The sequence below is a fragment of the Nycticebus coucang genome, chromosome 2, assembly GCF_027406575.1.
Source record: "Nycticebus coucang isolate mNycCou1 chromosome 2, mNycCou1.pri, whole genome shotgun sequence".
Taxonomy (NCBI): Eukaryota; Metazoa; Chordata; class Mammalia; order Primates; family Lorisidae; genus Nycticebus; species Nycticebus coucang.
In genome coordinates, this window is record NC_069781.1 from 15,065,939 (window position 1) to 15,083,423 (window position 17,485).

At 39.2% G+C, this 17,485-nt stretch overlaps 1 protein-coding gene across 4 annotated transcripts in view; it reads right to left on the reverse strand.

The window, feature by feature from the left end:
• Positions 1 to 3,704: 3,704 nt before the first annotated feature.
• LOC128566571 (olfactory receptor 1J4-like) overlaps positions 3,705 to 17,485 on the reverse strand; it is a 101,474-nt gene continuing 87,693 nt past the window's right edge. For 2 of the 4 annotated variants that reach the window (XM_053563461.1, XM_053563468.1), the window contains exons 2-4: positions 11,094 to 11,163; positions 8,739 to 8,769; positions 3,705 to 4,716 (exon numbers count right to left, since the gene is read on the reverse strand). In XM_053563461.1, coding sequence (XP_053419436.1) covers positions 3,711 to 4,703 — 993 coding nt within the window. In that variant the 5' untranslated portion in view covers positions 4,704 to 4,716; positions 8,739 to 8,769; positions 11,094 to 11,163 and the 3' untranslated portion in view covers positions 3,705 to 3,710. Of the gene's footprint in view, positions 4,717 to 8,738; positions 8,770 to 9,663; positions 9,703 to 11,093; positions 11,164 to 17,485 lie in introns of those variants that run through there. The other 2 variants (XM_053563476.1, XM_053563451.1) reach the window with 2 other exon arrangements.

The window sequence follows — 17,485 nt, forward strand, 5'->3', positions numbered from 1 at the left end:
AAATGTAATATGCATTCAGCATTAATAAGTCAAGAATGAATGATGTACTGTTCAACTCTAAGATTTCCATTTGGCTTCTTTTTATAATTTCATCCCTCTATTGATATTCTGTTCAGTAAGATATTGTTCTCCTGGTTTCCTTTAGTTCTTTGTCCAAGATTTCCTTAGTTCTTTGACCATATTTTCCAAAGTTGATTTGATGGAGGGAGGGTGAATGCTGGGATCACACCTATGGTGCATATTGCAAGGGTACATGTCGGATCTATTAAGTATAGAGTATAAATGTCTTAACACAATAATTAAGTAAACAAGATGAGGTACATATCAACCAGTGCGATGTAAGCATTCCTAATTGTACATGAAATCAGCACATTGTACCCTATATACACATTAATGTATACTTGATCTATGTGTTTATGATTTAATAAAAAAAAATAAAATCTTTCACTAGTAAATCCAATATCTGGGCTTCATCCGGGATAATTTCTGTTGATTTCTTTCTTTCGTGTAAATGGGTCATAGTTTCTTATGTGTGTGTGTGTGTTTTGCATGCCTCATAATTTTTGCTTCAAACTGGGCATTTTTCATATTATATAATATGCTAACTCTAGAAATCAAAGTCTCCCTCATCCCCAGGGTTTTTTGTTGCTGCTCATTGTGAATGGTAGCTGTTTCTTTGGTTAGTAACTTGTCTAAACTATTTTCATAAAGACTATATTCTTTCATGTGTGTGATCATTGAAGGTTCTGTTAGCTTAGTGGTCAGTGGCAACTTAATAAAAATTTTCTTAGCCTCTAGGATCCAAAAGGAAGAGTAAAAGAAAGGACAAAATAAGATAAGAGCAAAAATTGCTCTCCTGATCTTTGCAGATTATCTCTATGTTGGAGCACCCCTTTGACACTCTCCTGATCTTTGCAGATTATCATTATGTTGGAGCACTCCTTTGATTACTTACTGCTTGCATGAATCCAAGAGATTAGTCAGAGGTAAAAGCATAGTGTCTCTTCAGGTCTTTCTAAGCATTGTTTACATCTGAGTACACGAGTGGCCTTCTAGATCTTTGGTATATGCAGGAATTTTTCACAGCCCATATTCTCCACATAGCTCCATCTCCAGACTCTTCCTTGCAAATGTACTATAAAGCTACAATCATAAAAACAATCTGATACTGGCATAAAAATAAATAACTAGATCAATTGCATAGAACTGAGAGTTCAGAAATAAACCCTTCCATCTATGATCAACTGATTCTTAACTAGGGTGCCAAGACCACTGAATGTGGAAAGAATAGTCTCTTCAACAAATGGTGCCGGGGCAATTGGATAGCCACATAGACATGATAAAGGTGAACTCTTACCTCACACCAAACACAAATTTAATTTGAAATGAGCTGAAAATCTAAATATAAGATTGGAATTATAAAACATAGGAATAAATCTCATCACCTTGAATTTGCTCATGATTTCTTAGATATGACACCAAACACACAAGTCAGAAAAGAAAAAACAGATCAATTGAACTTTATCAAAATTAAAAACTTTTTATCTCAAAGGACAATATCATGGAAGTGAAAACACAACCCACAGAATGGGAGAAAATATTTGCAAATTATGTATCTGATGGGGATATAGTATGCAGAATATATAAAGAGCTTTTATAACTCAAAAACAAAAGACAAAGAAAAATGTTTTAGGGCGGTGCCTGTGGCTCAAAGGAGTAGGGCTCCAGCCCCATATGCCAAAGGTGGTGGGTTCAAACCCAGCCCCAGCCAAAAAAAAAAAAGAAAAGAAAAATGTTTTAATAGGTAAAGAACATGAATAGACATTCTCTGAAGGAAAATATATAAATGACTGACCAGCACCTAGAAGATGTTCAATGACATTAGTCATTAGGGAAATGCAAATCAAAATGACAATGAGATGCCACTTCATACCACCAAGATGGCTATTAATAAAATGAAAAACAACAAATATTGATAAAGATGTGGGAAAATTAAAACACTAATACACTGCTAGTGGGAATGTAAAATGGGCAGACACTGTGGAAAATAATTTGTTCCTCCAAAGTTAAACAGAAGTACCAATGACCTATCAATTCCACCCCAGATATGTACCCAAAAGAATTGAAAATAGGTATTTAGACAAAACCTTACTCTGAACATATTAATATTCAGAGCAGCACTATTAACAATAGCCAAAAGGTGGAACCAATCCAAATATTCATCAATGAATGCATAGATAAACAAAATGCTGTTTGTATATATTCAAACAATGAAATATTATTTAGTCATAAATAGGAATGAAGTACTGGTACAGGCTACAACATGAATGAACCTTGAAAACATTATGTGAAGCAAAAGAAGCCAGCCATGAAAGGCTCACATATTTGAAAGTTTTATTAACATGAAATCTCTAGAATAGGCAAATTCATACAGACAAGAAGGTTTGGTGTTTTCAAGGGGTTAGAGGAGAGGAAATGAGAATCACTGCTTAAATGGGTCAATAGTTTTCCCGTGGAGTTCCAGAATGAGATACTGGTAATGGTTCCACATTATAAATGTACTGAATGCCACTGAATTATACATCTCAAATGCTTTGAGTGATACATTTGTGTTATGCCTCCATAAAATTTTTTAAAAGAAAGCAAGAAGTAACTTACACAAAGGACAGGAAAAACAATAAAATAATAATAATGTATGATTAATAAGTGAACAAGGAGGGAATGGGGTAACTTGGGGTAAAATGGAAGAGAAGGGAAAATGTGAAAGAAATATCAAATAGAAATCATAGTAACATGGAAAACATAAATTCAAAATATCGTGATTACATTAAATACAAATAGATCAAATTCTGCAGAAAAGTAATAATTGTCAATCTACATTAAAAAAAGAGTAACATCAACTTTACATTATTTACAATGGGCAGATCACATATGCAAGGACATAGAAAGATTTGATGTAAAATGATGGAAAAGAAGTGTCAAGTAAACACTAACCAAAAATCAAGCTGCTATATCAATATTAATATTAGAAAAAGTAGGTGATAACAATTGCAATCAGTGTAACCTGGCTTATTGTACCCTCAATGAATCCCCAACAATAAAGAAAAAAAAGAAAAAGTAGGTGAGATGTTAAGGTAGGAGTCATCTATAGAAATTAAGAGAAGTATCTCCTATTCATAAATGCAATAGTGTGCAGGTAAATTAGTAATAAATGGCTCTCTATAATGAGAGATCCTTGTTTGTAGCCATTTGCCACTTCCAGTAGTGTAATTTTTTATGGCTGATTTCAAACAATCAGCAAAATTTCATTGGCAGTGGACTTGGAGAGAGATGTACACAGTCAGCTTGAAGCCAATGCAAGGAAGCTTCAGCTCATCACTACATAGAAGAGTCAGTCTACCAGGACTAGATCCTAATGCTAAATCTATGTGTCTTTAATAACCGTTTAAAAACGCATGTACATAAGGGAAAATTGACCTATCTCAAAGGAGAAAAAGACAAATTCTCAATTTTAATAATGCAACATATTTTGCATAAAATTCTGCTCCCATCTTATAAGAGATGATGAGCAAGCAGACAAAGGTCAAATGAGGACATAACAACAACCCAAGTAACAAATGCGATGTAATTAACGTATTAGGAACACCATGCATAACAGCAAAATACATGTTATTTTAAAGTTACCTGGAGTTGCCAACCATATGATAATTTTAGGAGATAAATCTGACAGTGTTCATGACTGAAATAAGAGAATTCAGTGATCGTCTCTTGAAGAAGTTAACCCTATTGACAAATATTTCTAGGGCCTGTTTTATATTTCTGTTCCTCAAGCTATAGATAAAGGGGTTCAGCATGGGGGTAACTACCATATAAACGACAGAAGCAATTATTTCCTTGTCACTGGAGTTCCATGGTGAGGAAAAGAAGTAATCACCTGCAACTGTCCCATAATATAGAGACACCACAAAGAGATGAGAGCTACAGGTTGCAAATGTTTTTAAAAATGTCTTAGTAGAGGAGCCTCTGAGGACAGTGATTCCTATACAAATATAAGAGCCCAAGATAGTACTCAGAGGCAGGATAAAAAACACTCCTCCCTCAGTAAAGATAACCAGCTCATTGAGGGAGATGTCCGAGCAACTCAGCCTCAGGAGAGCAGTGAGGTCACAGAAGAAGTGGGAGATGGTGCTGTCAGCACAGAAGGACAGTTGGACCAACAGAAGTGTGTGCAGCAGGGCGTGGGCACAAGAGAAACACCAGGACCCAGCTACTAATGAGACACACAGCTCTTCCCTCATAATGATGATATAGTGCAAGGGCTGGCAGATGGCCACATACCTGTCATATGCCATCACTGCAAGAAGGAAATTGTCAAGACAGCCAAAGAGTATGAAAAAATAAACCTGAGAAATGCACCCTGCATAGGGGATGGATTGGTCCTGGGTTTGCATAGTAATTAACATCTCTGGGACAGTGACAGATGAAAAGGAGACATCAGTGAGGGCCAAGTGGCTGAGGAAGAAGTACATGGGGGTGTGGAGGCGAGCGTCCAGCCGGATGAGCAGGATGATGAGCAGGTTCCCCAGCACCGTGGTCAGGTACATGCCCAGGAACAGGAGGAAGAACACGCCCCGCTGCTCTGGCCGGATGGGGAGCCCCAGGAGGAGGAACTCGGACACGCTGCTCTGGTTCTCAGGCCTCATGCTGCCCTTACCTCTGTTGGGAATTGGGGGAAGTGGGAAATGTCAGCAAGCACAGCTATAACATTACAGAAATGTCTTTCTAGTACAAAAAAATTATCATGTTGACTACTCTTCTGTTTATTTCTCACACATTGGTACAGGAATCACAAGTCTGTTTCAGTTTAGTGCCAATAATACATCAGACCCTCACATTAACCAAGGTTCTTTCCAAAGAAACAAAAGGACCTTAATTCTTTATTCAGCATGTATTTCTTGAACAACAGCCTCGTTCCAGGTACCACACTAACTACAGAGTACGTGAGTACCTACTAGTGAACAAGAAATGCAAAGTCTCTGCATGGGAGGAATTTGAATCTTTATATCAAGCCAGATTCAAACCTCAGTAACTCACTGTGATGACTGAAACATGAAATGAGTGTCTGTTATTCCCTTTCTTGTAGCTGCTGGATATTATTTATTTTCTCTTTATTTTCTGCAGCATAACCTAGTTTCTCTTAGCCAGACACAGAAAGAAAATACTGCATCATGTCACTTATATGGGAAATCTAGAAAAAGAAAAGTGAATATGTAGCAATAGAGAATGAAATGGGGGTTATCAATTATTTCCTTTAAAAGGAATGTGAAACTCCCTAAGTTGTAACAGAACTATTAAAGTTTTGTCACAGGGTTACAGTGTCATTGGTTGGAATCCCCTGCTCTGAGTGACCTACAATTCCCTGTCACCAAAAGTGTCCGATCCAAGTTTGCAACCCAACATTAACAACAGTGCTGCACAAAATTCTGAGTGTTTCACATGCACTTTCTAATTTTATCCTCAACAAAGCCCTATTATTTTACCCATTTTAACAATGAGAAACAAAAGCATACAGTATTTCAATGTGCAATTAAGTACAACACACACAAATCACACTATGTGTCTACCTGACCAGAATCTGTGCTTTTAGTTACTCTGAATAGAAATTATACTTTTCATTAGTCAGGAGATCCAAAGAGACTATTTTAGGACCACTAGTTTTATACAAAATGCCCTTAGATTCCTGCTTAGAAAAATTTACCACTCACATTTATATCATACATCACACAATTTACAAAAGACTTTCACACCTTTCTCTTCCCTCAGAACAATAAATATGTATTTAGAGCCTGTCTGGTACATAAGGCAAATATTATGTCCTTCATTTCATAAATGTAAAAACACTCAGGCCAAAGAGATAAATGGCCAACACAAAGTCACTCAGCTGCTGGACAGTGGATTCCAGACTCAATATTTCTTTGACTGAGAGGTTGTGTAAGAGGGTAGGATTACCAAGTACATGCCTCAAAGAGGGACTACACACTGCCCTTTCCACTTAGTGTAGGAGCACGACAGTTTGTCTTCCTTCGGGACTATGAACTTGACTGGGACACAGATTATCTAGGTTCATGGCCACCAAGGACAACACGGACTGGACCTTTATGCTGAGGCCCAGCTGCCCACTGAGGTACTCTGTGTCAGCATTCACCAGGAAATCAGAAGAAAATCAGAGGATAGCCTGAACCAACTAGGAACTGTGATTTCTATAGGATCTTACATGAAAGAGGCAGCTGGGCCCGTGAGCCATGAAAATGAAGTCAGTCTTCTATGTGCCACGGCTGCAAGGTGACTTAGAGTTAGAAGGTAACTGACAAAAAAACACAGTCCTCCTGAAGTGTCAGGGGCCAGACTTCAACTTTTCAAAGCTGTCCGTTCTGTCCTAGCCAATGGAATGAAACTGCTTGGAATAACACCTGTATGTAGGATGTAATTTCTAATTAAAGTGGGTTTTAAAATAAAAAAAAAAAAAAGAAGAAAATGAAGTCAGTCTGCGAGCCTGAAGTGTGAGGCGGAGCCCTTGAATGGGCCAGTTTTCTCTGACTTCTACTGTGCTTCCTCAGACAATGGTGAAAGAACTTCCATGACACAAATATTGGATTTTGAAAAAGGTAGTAAAAATACCTCCTTCTGGGCGGCACCTGCGGCTCAGTGGGTAGGACGCCGGCCCCATATACCAATGGTGGTGGGTTCAAACCCAGCCCTGGCCAAACTGCAACAAAAAGATAGCCGGGCATTGTGGCAGGTGCCTGTGGTCCCAGCTACTGTGGAGGCTGAGGCAGGAGAATCACCTAAGACCAGGAGTTGGAGGTTGATGTGAACTGTGACGCCACAGCACTCTACCGAGGATGATAAAGTGAGTCTCTGTCTCCACAAAAAAAAAAAAAAAAAACCTCCTTTTATGAGGGAACAGGGAAAGGGGAGAAGAGAGGAGAATGGAAGGTCTCAGTGTATGGCACACCTCGTGGGGGCGGGACACAATTATAAGAGGGACTTTATATAGCAAATGCAATCAGTGTAACCTAATTCTCTGTACCCTCAATGAATTCCAAACAATTTAAAAAAAAAAAGAAAAAGAAAATGTATACCCTTTGAAGAACTTGCCCCTGGCAACCATTTATGTGTTCTCTACTTCTATGTGTTCAACATTTTTAGATTCACTATAAAAGTGAGATCGTGCAGTAAAAAAAAAATAAAATAAAATAATAAACCTTCCTTTTTACTAAGCACCATGTCTCAGGCATGGTGCTGAATAACTTGTATGCATTGTCTCATTTATTCCTCAAAATACCATTATAAAATGGAAATAGTTACCTTCCTTTACTAGTAATAAGTCTGGATCTCAGAGAGCTGAACTCATTTCTCGAGGTTACAAAAACATACAGGGCCAGCGGCAAAAATGCAACAAACCTTCCTGCCCAATGTGGAAATAAGGCCACCACTGAAAGACACTTAAGGAAGCATTTTAGTTCATAGAGGCAACCAGAGCCCCTGAAACACATACATGAAACACACATGTGCACACACCACCACACACGGACACATTTAAATTGCCAATTTGTATCCACCTGAGACCTACAGTGATCCTAAAGAAAGGACAGTAATTGTGTGGTTCAGTTCAGAAAATCATAAAAACAAAACTCACAAATGATACACAATATTTGATATACAACACCACAGAGAGCCCATACGACCACACACAAACACTTATATAATTTCAACACAATCAGCAACACACAAAAATCACTTATCAGATGTATAAATTCATGCTTTGAACATTGACTTATGCAAACACATATACAAAACAACAAAAACACAAGGTCAAACATATCACACAAACATCATAAAAAAAAAAAATACCAGTTGCACATACATGCCTCTTTCCAGTCAGGCAACAAACAACACACATGGTCACATACCCTAGACCCTCATTGCAGAACAAGATTCCAGCCCCCACTGACCTACACCTAATATAGGTGAAAGTCATGAGTCACTGAGTCACTCAGGCCCATTTCACTCTGAGATACAAGCACATAAACACTACCTGAAAATAAAACAAACAGAAAATATGCATGTGTGTGCACACACACACACAGAGCACACTTTACATGCAGTGACTGAGAAACAAAACACAAGATCAGACATACCTACCTTGCTAGGTAGAGACTGCAGATCTCTTTCCTATTACTGGTCATGAGTAAATTCAAAATTCTCTTCCAGATTGCTGAATGCATCTGTCTCACTTCAGACTCTCCAATCTCATTTACTTAACTATGATGTCTGTTCACAGATGAAATTGTGGGAGGTATAGGAGAGTGAAGTAAATATTTGAGAGTAAAGGGAAAGATTAGGAGATACACACAACAGTAGTCTAAGTAGTCTTGCTTAATGTGAGCCCACTTAGAGTTGTATGTTCTGGGTCTAAGGAAAAGAACCAGGCTGAATCACTACCATACACACACACACACACACACACACACACACACTCACACACACACGGAGACAAAACTCACAAGGAAAAGATACATACACCTATGTTACACAGCAAAGAAGTACCATATAGAACACATATGGAATAAACGTGAGATCCATCTGCAGACCTCTAGCCAGAGACACACCTTGCCAACCTAGAATTCCCAACGTATTCTGACTCCTCCCAGTCATTGGTGAGCTCAGGCACCTACCTGTTAATTCAGTTTTCTGAGTCGTCAGCTTCTGTTAGGGACACAAGGAACAAAAAAGTAACAGGTGAGCCTCTGTGAGCCCAGGATCTCCTGAGCTTTCTGGGTCTGTCCTTGAGCTCCAGAGCAAAAGGCAGGAGCATACCATTTTAAAAATCACAAAGAGGACTTGGAAAAAGTCCCTAAGCTCCTGGTTAATGGAAGAAACAAAGTAGATTAATTGCCTCCAATTCCAGCCCTTGGGGAGGAGTTTGTGCAGAAGGGACTCAGGGGGGACTGAGCTGCTGGGGTCATCTGAAAGGGTGACCCAGATATCAGGAGCACCCTGGACTCCTTTCTACCTCCTCATATTTCTAGCTGAGAAGCACAAGTGGCTGTCATCCTCCCTCACTGATATACCCAATATACTGGATCAGCCTCTCTCAGAAGCACATACTACCCAGCTATAGAAAGTTTGGCTTCTGCAAACCCCCATACCTCTTACACATGCTACCATGAAAGCACAGATTAAGTTTTAACTTGGCATCCTGCAGGTCTCTTCTCTCCCTTAACAGAGACCACAGGGTGTGAAGAAGTGTGTTTTCCAATAGGTTCCAGAGTAAGAGGATGGAACCTTTGGGCTTAGGACTCTGAGAGAACTGGGCCTAGGCTATACTAGTCATTAACTTTTGACTGTGAGCAAGCAAAGTAACCTCTCGCTAATTCATCTGCTGCAAAATGCAGATAATAATGATTGTCATCATGAATGATATTAACACATACTAAGCACACACAATTAATGGACAATAATCTTTTTGAATTCCAAAAGAAAGATAAGTGTTCCTAAAATTATTGGTATTAATATAGGATTGATATTGAATGAATAACCACAAATTTAATTAATTCCTCAAAATTTAATAAGAACTCTTCTTCTCTAAGAAATACCTACCCTGTCCCCACGGGGCAATAACATTACATGATTGAAATTTAGAAGATCAAACCATTTTTACTCCATCTTTCTTTAACAAGTGTTAGTCAACCCTTGCATTGGCTGGACAACTGCCTGAGTTTCTGTCAAACTCTTCAGAAAATAGGCATTTTTGCAGGATTCTTCTCAAGGTTCTCTCCTCCACATTTCGTCTAGTCCCCAGCCTTCACTTCCAGATTTTATCACACACACAATTATCCCAATAGTTGGAGTTGTATTTCTTTCTCCCAGAAGCTACAAGCACTTGTACAACAGAGGTCTGAAACCTAGCTCCTTTCATCCAGACAGAAAAACCACTGAAGTCACCTCCAAGTCCAATGTCTAGCCCACAGGAACTTTTATTTCTCCATCTTTTAATCTCTGGATCTGGAAAAGCACAAGTTAATAGGGGCTAATGAGTTTCCTGAGTGTGATGTTCTTCACATATATGGAACCATACCAATCCATTGAAGATAATTAGTCAAATGACTAATTCTACAAATGGTCATGTGACAATGTTATAAGGTAAGGAAAGTAAGAAATTAACTGGGAAATAATCATAGTATAATTTTCTATTCATTGTGAAACATAAAAAATTGAGTAAATATCATACTTGACCAGGTTACAAAACCATCCTGATACATTCTAAAAATTTGGGGAAAAAACCACGAAATTCAGTGTAAAACTACAAAATAAATACTAAAACATTTATAATTGATCATAAAATAAAAAAATAATAAATTCACTCACAAGACGTCTAAAGCATTTCATAATTCCTAGTTTTCAAAAATTCAAGCATTCCTTAAAAGGCTGCCATAAATATTAATGGAATGTATAGGATTTTTTAAATTTTTTAAAATACTCAAAAAGGCTAAAACCTGAATATCTAACATTTCTATAAACTTATTGAATTTTTTTTTTTATTGTTGGGGATTCATTGAGGGTACAATAAGCCAGGTTACACTGATTGCAATTGTTAGGTAAAGTCCCTCTTGCAATCATGTCTTGCCCTTTATCATAAGGACACTTGTACTAGACTGTTTATTGCAGCTCAATTTACAATCACCAAAATGTGGAAACAGCCTAAATGCCCACCAACCCAGGAATGGATCAACAAGCTGTGGTATATGTATACCATGGAATACTATTCAGCCATTAACTTATTGAATTTTTTAAAGCAAAACATTTTTCTAAGTCAGAAATTTGGTGCCAGTCCAAGAGAGTGACACCAGCAAGATGGTGGTATAGGAGGTTCTAGCCCTCAAATCCCCACAGAAACATTAATTTTAATAGCCATCTATAGATGAGAATCTTTATAGGAGCATAGCTGAGAAATTCTAGCAATCCAGGGTAGAAAAAAAAATCAAAGAATAGGTGTGCTGAAGAGAGAAAGAAGAAAAGTTTCAACTTACCCATGTCATCCTTCCTTGAGAAGGCACAGCATAGTGCCAAGAGAGGCCACCTTGGCTTGTGATTTCTCTCCTAGGAGAAGGTGATAGAAAAGTGAGCTCCTACATTATCCAGCCTATGGGATGCTGCTCAAGAGGCCAACTTCTCTCTCACCCCACCTAGAAAACTGAAGGGATAAATATGGTGAATAGTCTTGGGACAAATAGAAGTAGGATAAGGGGGAAGGAGTTGAAAAAACTAACATGAAGATCTCAACAACTAGCCACAGATCTCACTAGCTGGCTCATGGACTCTGCTAAAAGGCCCACCCACCTGAACAATCCTCCCTGACTACCTAGAAAGTTGCTCCTCTCCTACATAGCTGGTGTCCCAAGTTCCCTCACAGATTTTAAGTACCCTTCCCTCAAAGACTGAACACAAATATCAGCTGCTGGTTACACTCTGCTAGACTGGGAGAGAGCACATAACCTTGAACAATTCAGGACACTGCTTTAGGGAAAATAAATATGAGGCCCTCAGAATCTCAGCTTTCTTTGTGAGAGAGAGAGAAGGCATACAATCCTCAGACTTGACTCCAAAAGAGAACAGAGCAGCAGAGTGGGTACAGGCATAGAAAAGTTTTGAGAAATACCCAGATCTTTCTAGTCAGGATGACTAGTAAAAGTCTTTCTCTCCCAAAGACACTTAAACCTGGAGGAGGTGACTGATTCTTTGACTGAAAAGACAGCAACACAAGCTTCAAGCAACATTTTTTTAAAAAATCAATAAAATATGACACCACCAAAGGAACAAAATAAAGCTCCATTAACTGCCACCAAAAAAATTAAGAGCTAAACATTTCCTGACAACAAATTCTTAAGCTCAGTGAACTACAGAAAAATACAAATAGACAATTAGATAAAAATTAGGAAAATAGTACATTAATAAAATTAAAAGTTCAACAAGGAGATACAGATCATAAAAACAAATCAAACAAAAATTCTGGAGCAAAAGAATATAATGACTAAACTGAAAAATAAAATAGTTTCAATAACAGACTCAGTCATACTAAAGAAACAATCACAACACTTAAAGACAGATAATTTGAAATCATGTGGGGATAAGGAGAATGAAAAAGAGTGAAGAAAGCTTATAGGCTTTATGGGACACCATCAAGTGAAACAATTTATGCATTATGGAGTCTCAGAAGGAGCAGAGAAAGAGAAATACAAAGAAAGCATATTTAAAGAAATCATGACAGGTTGCACCAAGTGACATCAGCAAGATGGTCAACTAGAGTCACCTGGTGTTCATCCTCCTCAGAGAAAGGGATCAAATTTCATATATTTCAACTGGAGTTAAGGACACTAGCTAGAGAGCACCAGGGGAGCAATAAAATCTCTGTGGAGCACAGAGGCTCAGGATAGTATCATAGATTGAAGAATGAAGCACCCTGCTTCTTTCACACTATCTTTACCCCCAGGATCAGCATAGAGTCAGGGGATGCTTTTTCTTGCAGGGAGACGGTAAGCTAGCGACCCTCAGTGATTCCCATAGCTACCAAAGATGCCAGCAGTTTCAGCTACAGCAGGGTCCTCTAGTTCTCATGGGGGTCTCTCTAGTTCAGAAAGCTGCCAGGAGTTTGGGCAGCTGCAGTACCTCAGATTAGAGACCCACATTGAGCACTTCACCCCTAAGACCCAAGCTATTATGGCATGGGGACATCTTGAAACTGGACCCACTGCTAGAATGCATCTGGCTCCAGAAGTCATTAGCCACTGAGTTCCTCCATCCCTGAGGCTCCACCATTATTTCACCACATTCACATGGGTGCCTGCAGCTCCTTGACATTAGCTTCCTAGACCCTACACCTGAGAACCCTACTGAGAACCCAGCATTTGAACGCATGCTGTGCCCCACCCTGGAGATGAGCTGACATACACTATGGGAAAGCCACTCACATCTGGCAAGCTCGTGCAAGTACTCATACTGCATAGCATATAATTATCACCTAAAGACAGGCACACCCACACCCAGCCCAACAGCCAGTCTGTCAGCAGCCCCATCTCCACACAGCCAGACGGCCCACTGCACCCTCATACCCATGCACCCAGCTAACAGCCAGTTCACCAGCAGACTTGCCACACAGCCAACCAGCTTTCTGTGTCCAGGTCTGCCTGTACCCATTCCAATATGCAGCCTGACAGCATCCCACCCCACCCAGACAGCATAGGCACAGCCTGCTGGGTCACCCACAACCAGAATAACCTCTACCCCCAGAATAACTGCATCACAACTATAGCAAACTCCAACACCCTAGGCCATTCAATCAACTGCAGACAACAATGATGAGGATTGCAGTTAAAAAAAACTGCATGGAGACTATGCTACCGAGTCTACTCAGAACCAAAGCCCCACACCATATACAGCTGATACCCTAGAACCTATCTACAGGAAAAAGTCTCTTCCTACAAAAGCTACCACATAAAATTGGAAAAGGGAACTGGTCCACTAGATGCACAGATATCAATGTAGAAACACCAGATACATGAAAAAAACAAAGAAACAAGACATCCTCAAAGGAACACAAGTTTCCAATAACAACACCAAAGAAAAGGATATTTACAAAATACCTGAAAAGGATATCAAAACAATAATCTTTAGGAAATACAGTGAGATACAAGAAAATAAAAACAAACAAGTTTATATTCAGGAAAATAATTCACAATCAGAATGAAAAATTCAAAAAAGAGACGGATATCAAAAAAAGAACCAAACAGAAACATGAAGAATTCAGTAAATAAAATAAGAAACAACCGAAGGCTAGGTGCCCATAGCTCAGTGGTCAGGGAGCTGGCAGGTTCGAACCTGGCCCGGGCCTGCTAAACAACAATGACAACAACAACAACAGAAAAAATAGCCAGGCATTGTGGGGGGTGCCTATAGTGCCAGATACTTGGGGGGCTGAGGCAAGAGAATCACTTAAGCCAAAGAGTTTGAGGTTGCTGTGAGCTGTGACACCATAGCACTCTACTCACTCTACTGAGGGTGACATAGTTAGACTCTGTCTCAAAAAAAAAAAAAAAAAAGAAAGAAAGAAAAGAAACTACCAAGAACTTCAGTAACAGAAAATATCAAGTAGAATTTCTGAAATTGAAGATAGATCTTACAATAACCCAGTCAAAAGAAAAAAAAATAATGATAATAAAGAAAGAAACCCTATAGGACTTATGGGACACCATGAAGTAAACAAATACACATATTCATGTTATAAGAGTGTTGGAGGGAGAACAGATAGTGCATGGTACAAAACCTATGTAACAAAATAATGACTGAAAACTTCCCCCATCTTGAGAACAATATGAAGGAAGTTCAAAGGTCCTCAATTAAATTCAAACAAAAAAGATTCTCTTCAAGGTACATTATTAGTAATCTGTTACTTATAATGTTAAAACAAACACCTGGGTATGAGGGAGTGAACTGGGTGAACTGGCTGGCAACCCGTAGAAGACTGAAACTGGACCCACACCATTCACTGTTAACAAAAATAGATTCTCACTGGATAAAATACTTAAACTTAAGACATGAAACTATAAAAATACTAGAATAGAGTGCAAGGGACACACTTGAAGAAATTGACCTGGGAGAATATTTTATGAGGAGGACCCTCTGGGCAATTGAAGCAACACCAAAAATACATTACTGGGACCTGATCAAACTAAATAGCTTCTGCACAGCCAAGAACACAATACATAAAGCAAGCAGACAGCCCTCAGAATGGGAGAAGATATTTGCAGGTTATGTCTCTGACAAAGGTTTGATAATCAGAATCCATACAGAACTCAAACGCATTAGTAAGAAAAGAACAAGTAATCCCATCTCATTGTGGGCAAGAGATTTGAATAGAAACTTCTCTGAAGAAGAAAGGCACACAGCTTACAGACATATGAAAAATGCTCATCATCCTTAATCATCAGAGAAATACAAATCAAAACCACTTTGAGATATCATCTAACTCTAGTGAGATTAGCCCACACCACAAAATCCCAAAACTATAGATGTTGGCGTGGATATGGAGAAAAGGGAACACTTCTACACTGCTGGGGGGAATGCAAGCTAATACCTTCATTTTGGAAAGATGTTTGGAGATCACTTAGGGATCTAAAAATAGACCTGTCATTCAATCCTGCAATTTATTTACTAGGTATATATCCAGAAGACCAAAAATCACTTTAAAACAAAGATATTTGCACCAGAATGTTTATTGCAGCCCAATTCATAATTGCTAAGTCATGGAAGAAGCCCAAGTGCCCATTGATCCACAAATGGAATAATAAATTGTGGTATATGTACACCATAGAATATTATGCAGCCTTAAAAAAAATATGGAGACTTTACCTCTTTTATGTTTACATGGATGGAGCTGGAACATATTCTTCTTAGCAAACTATCTCAAGAATGGAAGAAAAAGTATCCAATGTACTCAGCTCTACTATGAAATCAATGTACAAGCACCCACACTTCCCATATGAAAGCTATAACCCAACTATAGCCCAAGAAAATGAAGGTGAAGGTGAAAGAGAAGGAGGAGCAGGAGGAGGGGAAAGGGAGGAGGGTGGGTGGAGGTGACATAACTGTGGCAGGTGAAAAGAAATTGTATAATGGAAAATAATGCCGGAAATTGAGTTGTCATTTTTTTCTCAAGAAAGTTTCTCAAAGCAAGAGAGTAAAATTCTTAGCTGTTTCTCTCATATGTGGTGCTGAGTCATGGCCAGTCTACATAGATGCCCCAGGATTCATTTTCCCCTGGTGACAATTGAAATTACTAAAGCCATACTACATTGCCTAAGATGAGTGACCTGGAGAGGCACTTATGTATGAGATTTGGAGCAGTCAGAGTTCCTTGATGGCCTGCCTAAATAATGATTGGTTGGAATTATATTAAAACAATAATTTTGTTTTGTTTTGTTTTGAGACCAAGTCTCACTCTGTTGCCCTGAGTAGAGTGCCCTTGCATCATAGTAGCTCACAGCAATGCCAAACTCCTGTGTTCAATCCATCCTCTTGCCTCAACCACCCAAGTACCTGGATCTACAGGCGTGTGCCACCCTGTCCAGCTCAGCTTCTTTTTGTTTGTTTGTTTTTTAATAGAGAGGGGGTCTTGCTCTTGCTCAAACTCCTGAGCTCAAGCAATCCACCCAACTTGGCCTCCCAGAGTGCTAGAATTACAGGTGTGAGCCACCACACCTGGCCAAAACCAATTAATGTTGTAGCCACATTTTGTTGCTATTCTCATCATTCTGATGCTCTGTAGCACTGAGAGGATTCCTGCCTTTAAACCTCACTAGACATGTTATGACTGTCACCTCAGATGACAGCCCACTGTTAAAACAAACACCTGGGTATGAGGGAGTCGCACTGCTGCTGTCTGCCTAGTATATTGGAGTCTACTTTGGCCCTTTAACTACAGCACATATCAATACAAACAGGCATTGAAAGAATCACAATGATGCCCCAAAGTGGAATATTGGTATGGCACGGTTATTACATATCAATGATGATTCCACCCTGGAACTTCCAAAATTAAGTGATTATGGGAAGCCTTTGGGATTCTCAAACAGCACCTAAGAGTTATATGTTAGCCTCATGATATCCAGAGGAATACAGTACTTTTTTGGTTCCCATGGTTTCTTGAATTAAGCTTATGCCACAAAAACTCGTGGGAGCAACACTTGTGATGTCATACCCAACATGGGTCCAGAGCACTAAGAAGGACTTAGGAGGCTAGGAACTTGATTAATTCTGTTCAGCCAAGTAGAAATGACTTTCCTGGAGACTCACCACTGTGGTCTAAATGGTCACAAGAGGGAGTCCTCTCCCAGGAAATTGACTGAACTTGGCATTTGGCCCAGAAATAAGAAGCAGTCTTTGCATGGACTGTGCATTTTACCTAACCATCTCAGCATCCTGTTCATCAATAACCCTTGGTGAGAATACATATGCCCACCAAAGAAGGGACAGTTGTCACATCAATAGCAATAGCAGTGTATGTTTAAATAGCAATGGCCAGTTGTGCTGCAGGCTTAGATCAGAGCAGGTGCATTTGTGGGAACACTAACAGCCAGCCTAACCATGGCACATAGCAAGGTGACTGATAGCATGATATTCACTGTTACTCCCTCAGAGCTACAGTGTCAGAAAGAATAAAAGAGCTTAGGCTCCCTGTTGATAGAATTGCTAGAGTATGAACCAGTTAAGGATCAATGATGGGCGACAGATACACAGTGCTCACAGTTTTATACTCCAGCAGTATAAAACTTACTCCTGGGTAGAGGAAGTATAATTATGCCCCATGGCCAGATTCAACTAGAGTTTACCAAGCAATGACCTCTAGCAATTACACCAGTTATGGAAA